This window comes from Caloenas nicobarica, chromosome 10, assembly GCF_036013445.1.
Source record: "Caloenas nicobarica isolate bCalNic1 chromosome 10, bCalNic1.hap1, whole genome shotgun sequence".
In the NCBI taxonomy this organism is placed as follows: Eukaryota; Metazoa; Chordata; class Aves; order Columbiformes; family Columbidae; genus Caloenas; species Caloenas nicobarica.
In genome coordinates, this window is record NC_088254.1 from 13,610,782 (window position 1) to 13,620,413 (window position 9,632).

A 9,632-nucleotide genomic window follows, 5' to 3' on the forward strand; every position below is an offset into this window, starting at 1 on the left:
CTATCTGTATTTTCCTGCTTCTCCCGCCTAGACTGCGCCTCCAGACTGATGCTATATATCTCTGTAAGGTCACTCCCTATGTTAAGTTTCAATATGTACTTATATTTAGTACATTTAGTAATCCAGTCTGATATGGGATTGATTCCCAGAAATGGTTTGCATTATTGTGCAATTGTGTTTTGAGCTCTCCCAGACTTAAAGTTTCTTCTACTCATTGCCTCAGTGTGGTTGTACTTTCTGTGCTATAAGTAGCTTCACAGGTAGGTGCTTTCCAAGCCCGAGGAGTACAAAAGAGTTTAAAGGCTGACACACTGTTTCCTAGTTGACATCAGTGACACCACAGCAATACCTGTAAGGTCCCTACCGTCTGGAATTTTTTCATTCCTCCCTGGCCCTACTTGCTCTGCTGCATGTAGGATGCTTTGTTAACTCACAGTCTTAAAGACATTATTTGGTGTATGACAGTCCTTGCCCTGTTTTTCCTCTTTTGTTACATGATGTCTTCTATTCAAGCAGCCAAACTAGAGCTGGCAGTCTCTCTCTAGGTTTTTTTTACACGTTGCTGCAAGGCAAAATAAACAGTTGTTTCCAGTTTGCATTTTCAGGGCTACAGATGTATGCTAATTATTCTTTCAGTCTGCTAAAGGAAAACCAAAAGAGATTTACATGTATTTTGCTAAGGCAGAGACCAAAGTCTATGGACACCTGTCCCTTCTAACTCTGTGCTACCCAGAGCACAATACAATGCCGTCTCCTCCCTTTATGCTGACTCTGAAGGCATTTTCAGATTTCAGCAGGGCTTTACAAAAGGGCAGGAGACAGAGATTAAATCCTACTGAAATTCAAGAACATTATGTGTCTTTTTGGAGCAGCAATGATGCCAAAGATAATATTTGGGTTGACCTGAGACTGTTTGAAGGATGGGGAACTTTAAAATGGGGCTGTAGGAACTACATCAGAACATGGGAAGTTCATTGTTTTGTTAGGATGCTGTAGTATTTACTCAAATGTCTTACCTTCCCTTTGTTTCCTAGAACAAAAAAATAATATAAACAAACAAACAAGCAAAAACCCAACCCCAAAGCAAGGTCTCATGTGCCCTTCAGGTAAAAGTAAGTATAATCAAGACTGTCACGTCAAATAGTCTGCATAGAAGAAAGTAAAACTGGAAAAGAATCTGGAGTTTATATTCAATTCCTGTATCAAGTTTAGAACTGGCTGTTACACGCATCAATGAAACAGTCTCAGATGTGCAAAGCCAGTAATGCAGAGACTTTCTCAAGAAAAGGGAGCGAGGATCTGTTTCCTTCTTTTAAGTTTTAGAAGCTTTACCTCATGACACTTACTTGTTTGCCAAATATTTCTTGGAATCTTTCAAATAAGTGTTTATTCTAGCTGCTCCTGTTGTGCTTCAGCCAAACTACTGGGCCCTTCTCTGTTGATGCTGCCTCTATTGGAGTCCAGACTCAAGTGATGTGCTCCCCCTATGTTTTAAGTATTTATCTTTTCTTTGGGAGTGTGTGTACCTATGCACGGAATAGCTGTGTGTATACACACACACCTATCCACAGTATGCAGAGATCAGAGATACAGACGACACAGGGGCAGGCTTGGAAAGCATGAAGGTACCTAAAGAGAGAGCAAAACACTGATGTTCAGCTAGTTCCTCACACCTTTAAAAAGCTGGTTCCACGACCTCTGCCTGCCTGCTCCACACGGGCTACTTTCCAGTGTTTGTTGCTATATTTATCACTCGAATTACAGTATTACTGAGAGGCCTCGGGCAGACTTGCTCTCCCTTATGCCTCTCAAGCATACAGTGGAAAGGTCTTCACTGCTCAGACAACACCATTTCAAACAGTTAAAATGTGCAAGCTCTCTACATTGTCATCACTTTTCCAGCATTATCAGGAAATCCTTTCATCTATCTTCAATGACAATTGTGTATACTCACTGCCAGCAATCACTTGCTTAAAGATTTTTATTACCCTAAATGTAGGAAGACTCGTTAATGCACTTTTAGGATGGGGAAATCAGGAAATGAAAAGTTAAGACTGAAAACTCAGCCTTCGTTTTGCTGTCTACACTAACAAAAAAATTATTCCAGTTGAGGGTCTAAAAAGGTTCTTTACACAATAATAAAGAGATCTATCAATTAATGTAACGGAAGCTAACATTTCTTGTAACTTTTTGCAGTAAGAACATACAGATTGACTTGACAGGCTACAGATTTCACTGAAAGGGACACCCTTCTTTCAGACAATGTCCAATGATTTCCACGAGATTAGTTGATGAAAATTATTCGGTGGCTTCAAAATGACAAGGAAAAATATCTAACAAAAAGCCTGTACAGTATGGGTGTGAAAAAATTTAATTGTTTATTGCCTCAAAACTTCTGAGACAACTGTCTTCATTCTGGGACTTAAAATCATGACACTGCAGGAGAAAATGTTATTCATCTATTGTCATTTACACAAAAAGATGAGACTTGCACATTTGGGGCTAGTTATTCAGACTAATTAAAAAAGAGAGAGATTTAAAGAATTGAATTTTAAACAAGTTTTCCCAAATATCCCTGCCTGTGTTAACAACAAGCATAGAACATCTTGGCCCCAAAGTGATTCGAATGCCAAACAAGAGCAACTGGAAAGATTTTATGTAAGCTATGCTTCAGCTTTATATATAAAAATTACTCTGTTTTATGCTACAATTCTCAGATGAAATCTGTTTTAAAGTCACACGTAAAGCAGAATGCAGGAATGTGGAGAAAGACCGTTAGCTGCTGAGGTTCCCCACCTTCCAAACACTGGGACAATTCACACTTCACTCTTTGTTATTTTTGTTGTAGGAAATGAAGGAAACATACTCAATGAGCTGACAAAGTCACTGAAAAGGCACCCACACCTACTCTAAATATGACCAGATATCTGCAAATACAAGTTTAAATGCTATCTAAGCAACACGTGTCAACCTGGTGCAGAAGGTTTACAAAGTAAAAAAAAAAATATAAAGGACTCACTGCCATTCAACTGTGCTCTTTTCAGATGCACCAGAGCAGAAGTCATGGGACTGCCGCCTGGGGAGGCCAAGGGCTTCACCATTAGTTCCTTGGTCAAGACAGAGCTTTGCAGTGATCAGCAAATCATATCTCAGAGAGGAACAAACAGAGACCTGCCATGAGAAACTGCTTGCAGATCTCCAAGGAGTGATGTATGAGTGAGGTGCATAATTAAAGAGGGAGAGAAATGGAAGAAGCTCCGAGTTGGTAAAGGAGAAGTCACAGGAGACTCATATTTAGTAACACGGCAAAAGTGAGGTCATAAGACAGCAACCAAAAGGGGAAAAAGGAGAAAAGCACATGGTGAAGGACTGGACGGGTCCCAAATGGCCAAGGAGAAAAGCTGAAAAGACTGCAGACTGGGTTTTGGCAGAAAAACACAGAGAAAGATCTGTTGTCTATTTCTGATGGACCCTTTGAAGTTTTCTGGATCTAATCTGATTTTTGCCTGTCATTCTTTGCCAAAAAAGATAAACCCTGCCAGGGAAAATCTACCTTCCCTTACCCTTATACTAATAAGAAAACAAATGGTCTGGTTTAAATATCAAACACCTAAAATGTAGAATCTTTCTTCTATGATGTGTTTGAGAGTTTGATTTTTCTGAGCTGCCATACTTGCAATTAAAACTGACCAAAGTTGTTCCTGGTTAAGCATCCTGTATTTCACCAAACCATGGCAGGACACAGGCCTTAGTCCTACACGGAGAGCTTCATCACAGACAACCCACCAGCTCCATCCATACCCCACTGAACGGGAACAGAGAGGTTTATTCACCAAAGTGCCTGTGCAGGGGTGTCCAAACTACACATATTTAATTTTTTTTACTGATACTGAAAGTCTACTGGAATTCTGTCACTCTTTAGTAGTAATTTCTTTTAATAGTCTCTAATATTATATTAAACTATAATACTGTAGTGTTATTAGCCTTATCTTTTTAGGCTCTAGTATAACAAAGTCTTTAAGCATAAGCTCACCTCTAAGCCCTCCCCTTGGATTACTTTAGTTCATACTTTAAGGTGCCTTCACTTTCATGCCTTGCTAGATGGGGAACATAGTCAACAATACTGAAAAAACACGCTCAGCTAAACATTATCATGTAAGCCTTACATTAGTAATGCTCAGCCTGCCACAGACACTAGTTCCCATTAAAATGATAGCATTTACTATGTATTACTCTAAAGCAATATACCAAAAACTTCATACCCATTTGCAACTCTAATACATTAAAGTGCCCCAAATACCATTTTGCCGTTGCTATAGGCAGATGCTCTTTAACAGTGATATTCACATATGAGGATTGTCAGCTAACTAGCAAATCTGAAGGTCAAGTAGGTGTCAATTCAGAGTAGCAATAAAGGACCTGGACAAAACAAACAGGATCCCAGAAAACAGGAAATTCACCTTCACAAGACAGTAAATACATGTGCATAATAGTGATTCTGTGAAGAGTTAGTGTGACACTGTCACTTTAAAGGCTGCGTTCTCCTCCCAGCACAAAACGTTCTAAATAGCTCTAAAGATTCCTGTGTTTTACACTGAGATACATTTGTCTTACCTGCTGGGATCTCCTTCGTATTGTCCCAAATCAACTTTACCATCCCCACACAAACTATTTGTGTTTACCCAAATCTAGTTCTGGTCTCCCCAGCTGCAGGAACCCAGGTTTCTGTTCAATAATGGCATTAGCCATTTACATGGGCATGCTCTTATTTTATTGAGGTCATTCCAGACTTTTTCCTCCGCTCTCTACAGCTGCATTAACAGCTTCCTTCCTATTTTTAAATCAGCAGCTAATTTCAGCAACTAAGTGCTTATTGTTTCTACAGGGTCACTCATAAAACAAACACCATTATTGATCTTTCTGAATCTACCACCAGTTTTTCCCTTTTATCTCATCTGAGTGACTACTCAAGGGGCAATTTCTCAATAAGCCAGGACATCTATCCTAGATAAACTAGGGTATTTGAAGAAAGACATTTTTCTGTCTATGTGTGCTAATACAGCTCCTATCACAGCAGTAGCCAAGCAACTCATAAATGTTAGTGATTTTGACTCCACACCACCTTTTTAAAGGGAAAAGTATTGTTAACTGTCATTTACAAACAGAGAGCTAAGTGCTTCAAAAGCAAAGACCACTCATGAAATGTAGAATGAATCGAATCCTTATTTCCCATATTTTAACCACAACAGCACCTTCCCTCTGTTTTTGCATGCACCCTGGAAACACAATTGCTTATTTGTTCCATTACAGCAACTGATGACCTGGCCAGTTGTATTTATTCTGCGTTTCTGATGAGCATCTGAAGACAACTGACATCACCGGCTAACATAAAAACCATGTTAACCCAAACTGCTGCCAGAATGTTATCTACTGTTATTAATTAAGCTCCAATACAATTCTTGGGGCCTAAACCCTAAACCTATTCACTGTCCTTCAGTTAAGCTAAAGAAAACTTTGGCTTTGCCCACGAAAACGTGACGCTAAAATGCAAAGGAGCCCTTCCAGGTAGTAAGACCTAAGTGACATCTTTCAGATACCAGGTATCTAAAAGCATCTTTTGAAGACAGTGGTTTTATTCACCGATTCTATTTTAACAGGGTACGTAAAAATAAGATTTACTGCCCATTACTGTTTTGGCTAAGCGTGGCAAGTTTGGTCCGTTTCCAATAAACTCTACACTAACCCACAAAGAAACTTTAAATGCAGTTTGACTGCTATAACGGACCATCAATCATTAGACAAAATTTTTCAATGGTCCCTGGGCTTATCATCGGTACCTGGCCACTTTCTTTGCGGTTTCTCTCTCTTCACTCACAGTGACGAGAGTCAGGCTTGCCAGTCTTGTTCTTGCTGATCACCAGATCAACAGGATGGTCTAGCACTAGAGCTTGCTGCCTACGCTGGATACGTCTGCGGGGTTGTGCCACATGGAGCTGGCTGCGCCCACAAGCATTACACCTAACGAGAGATGAGAGTAATTGAGCGGGGCACGGATCCGCACTGCCGCAGCTGGACTGCTGCTGGGATCTGAGTGAGATTTGCTGTATGACACTACCCGTGCACACAAAAATACACGGCTGATTCTGAGCAAGGTCAGTTATGCCTGTGTCTTCATGGAAGGGTAGGCAGATTCGCTCTGTCCTGCTTTAACAATTCTCAGGTTTATTAAACACAGTTTAAGGAGTTTATCCCTAGACTGGAAATTCAAGCCAAAGAGCTCTGAGATGCAAAACACCATTTGGTAGACACAATAATACTGCCATTTAAATGTATTGTTACTTGTGTTATTAAGCTAATATATCAGCATGAAATATGTACGTTTTTACATAAGAATACAAAGATCAAACACACTAATTGCACAATGAATAAAGAAGCAGGTAGCAAACACTCAAGGATCTGGAAACAAGTAAATCCGCTGGATAAAAGGCACTCAGTTAATCAGAGTATCTGAGTTGCATTCTCAACTCAAATACTTCCTTTCTTTCTATTTGTATATAATAATGTTTTCTGGGAAACAAAATGAAGACTAGTGTCCTCACTAGGTTTTTCCTTTGCTTAAGGAAGTGTGCATCAGGCAAAACCTGTCAGCCAAGATGAAGAAAAGTCCTAGTACAGATGGTATGAACTCTTATTTTTCATGAGCAATACATTAGGTTTAGGTAGCAATCAGCCTGATCTAACAGGAAGTTGTATGTAAGTGCATCACGTGTTACAAGAGCACATTCTGTGTCTCTTGCCACCCAGATGAACTAAAACCTAGTACTAATGCTCCCCTAGCCTGGCCGCTCTCGTCCTACCTGATGGAAGACTCTGGGCTCTCCACAGTTTCTACCTCCACTTCCTAAGTCATGTTAAAACTAGACACTGCTTTGTCTTCACTTGTGCTTTACATCCTATTAGTTTGCACAAAGGAAGGAAGTTATGTTAATAGCACACCATTTTTTCCTAGTGAAGGTGTACCCTGTTGGATATTCTTGCCATTCAAATACCTATTTAGACACCCAGTCAAAGGCTATGACCAGCTGCCTAGTATATAAAGATGTTTTTAAAGGCAAGAAAATGCCATTAAAACAAAAGACCCTGTTCTGCTGCTGGGTAAACAAATGGGAGTTTTAGCGAGTCTCAAAAAGGAAAGGGATTAACATGCTTCAATGTGGTAATGGTCTCAACTGTTCACATTAGAATTTTCACAGTAAATTAAAGCATGACAGAGGAAGGAAAGAAGTCAATTTTCAGTGGCTCATGCTGTTCTGCTGACATAAATTGTCATTTTTTAGTTAGTATATCCACCAACCTGTATAATGATAGAACAACAAAACCGCAACCCAGTGTTGATTAAGTTCGGCCTTTTGCATGCTAATTTTAGCCTGCTCTGCCAAAATAATTGAATGCATCACCTTATCTACATGCTTCTAGATATTTAGCACCCTCTCACTATTCTTTCTTCACCGACCCTTGCTTACACCCTTGCTTACGCCTGTGGTGCTGGCCTTCCCTCCTGTACACTGTCTGCTGTTCAACACTTCTCCTGCTTCCTCAGTTATCCTCAGGACACCTTTCAATTCATTTTCCATGACTTACACCCATCCTCTTCCCGGGCTCTCTTGCCAAGTGGAATGCTACATGTCCGTCCATCTTTATCCTGCCCATCTATGTTTTCCTGCATGTTGCATACAAAGCTTCACTATCTTCATGCTCTTTACAAAGACCAGCAACTTCCCTACGCCTACAAAATGACAGCATGAACCCGGTCCTGGTAAGGTTGGACAAGACAAGTAAATACAGACTCGGACTGGTTGATGCCTGCCAATGAGTTCAAACAACACGTGTTACACGGTGAGTTTACACAACAGTGACCAAAAAGGAGGGAAGGGACAGGCCGTGTGAGCGTGCCATGGTGCCAGACCCTCTGGAGAAAGCTCTGCTCCGTGTTATTGTGGCGGCACCAAAAATGAACCTTTAAACACAATGGGGCGCTTATCTGACTGCCAAATGCCCACGATGCCTTTGCACCTCAGTCACATCACAGCGGCATAAACCAAAAAACGACAAAGGACTCTGAAAGAAAGCCAACACAGTAAAAGGCAGAATAAAGCCAGTGGCTGAGCGGGAGGCCCAACACCCAAGAAGCCTCTGCGCAGAGGGGCGGCCACCGCGCCGGGGGGATGGCAGCACCCGGATGGGCATCGCGGCAGCGCCAGGCCCGGCCTCACCTCAGCAGCCTCCCCACGCCGGGCCGGGCCTCCCGCCCCCCCGGTGCCCACTGCCCTGGGGACAACCGCGGCCGCTTGCCCCTGCGTGCCCCCGGCCTCGGCCCTCCCCACAGGCCCGCTCGGGCCCCGGCCCTGCCCCACGCCGTGCCCCCTTCCCACACGGGGCTCCAGGCCCGGGCCGAGGCCTTGTCTCCCACCCGGGCCCTGGGCCGCGCAGAGCCCGGGGGAGGCGGCCGCCCTGCCCTGCCCTGCCCCAGGCGGCGGCCCCGGGGGGAGCTGCGGGCCCCTCCGCCCCAGAGGGGAGCCGGGGGGCCGGGGCGAGGGAGGGCGTAGAATAAACAGCATCGCTGTCGTGCAGGCAGGGCTGCCGGCTCCCCAAGCCTCCTCCCCGCGATAACAACCCAGGTACAGCCCGCGCTCGCCCCCCTCCCTCCCTCCTCCTCCTCCTCCTCCTCCTCCTCCTCCCGGGGGGCCGGGGAGAAACCTGAAGATCAAAGAAAAGATGCACAATAATAACGGGGTGGGCGCGCAGCGCGGCCCCCCGTGCGGCGGGGTCGGGGCCGGGGCCTCCAGCGGAGCCTCACGGCGGCCCGGCCACTGCCCGCCCGGCGGCAGGGCGAGGGGGGCGGCGGCGCGGGGTCCGGCGCCCCCGGCGCGGTACTCACCCGGGCCGGCCAGTGCGGGTACCCCTTCATTTTGGCGAACACCAGGTCTCCAGCCTTGTATTCTCGGGGCCGCGGACGAGCCATCGGGAGCCGCCGCGGGAGCTGCCGTGTGTCCCCCCGCCCTCCCACACCCCCCGCCCCGCACACGCCGCCCCGGGGGCAACCCGGCGAGCCCCCGCGGGGTGCGATGTGCCCGGGCACGGGGCGCAGCCGGGAGCGGGGCCGGGCCGCGGGCAATCCCCGATCTCTCCGGCGGCGGCGGCGGCGGCGGCGGCAGGAGGAGATGGGGTGTGTGTGTGTGTGAATGTGTGTGTGTGTGACTGTGTGAGAGTGTGTACGCGGGGGAGGGGGAGGCCTTGGACACAACCCCAGCAGCCCCCGGTACCAGGGAGCCGGCTGCCGGCGGGGCGCCTGGCCGGGCGGGGGCGGCCGGGGAGCCCTCACCCCGCGGCGGCGGGCGCGGCGCTGCCCGCGGCCCCCCCGTGCGAGCTGGCTACGCCGCCCGCTCCATCTCCGCCGCAGCCGCCGCGGCCCCGGGAATATGGAGCCGTCTCCTCCGAATTACTCCTCGGGCAGCGACCGAAAACAGGATCTTCTTATCCCCCCCTACCCCCGCCCCCGCCTCTCCCCGCGCTTTCCCTTCCTGTTATTTTCTAGGTACACGGATCGGTTTCTATGAAAATAGGAGAGCAGA

The 9,632-nt window shown here is 45.8% G+C and overlaps 1 protein-coding gene across 2 annotated transcripts in view; it reads right to left on the reverse strand.

Moving 5' to 3' along the window:
- HDGFL3 (HDGF like 3) overlaps positions 1–9,380 on the reverse strand; it is a 37,568-nt gene extending 28,188 nt beyond the window's left edge. For both annotated transcript variants that reach the window (XM_065641333.1, XM_065641332.1), the window contains exon 1: positions 8,939–9,380. In XM_065641333.1, the coding sequence (XP_065497405.1) occupies positions 8,939–9,022 (84 nt within the window). In that variant the 5' untranslated portion in view covers positions 9,023–9,380. The remainder of the gene's footprint in view (positions 1–8,938) is intronic.
- Between the last annotated feature and the right edge of the window lie 252 nt (positions 9,381–9,632).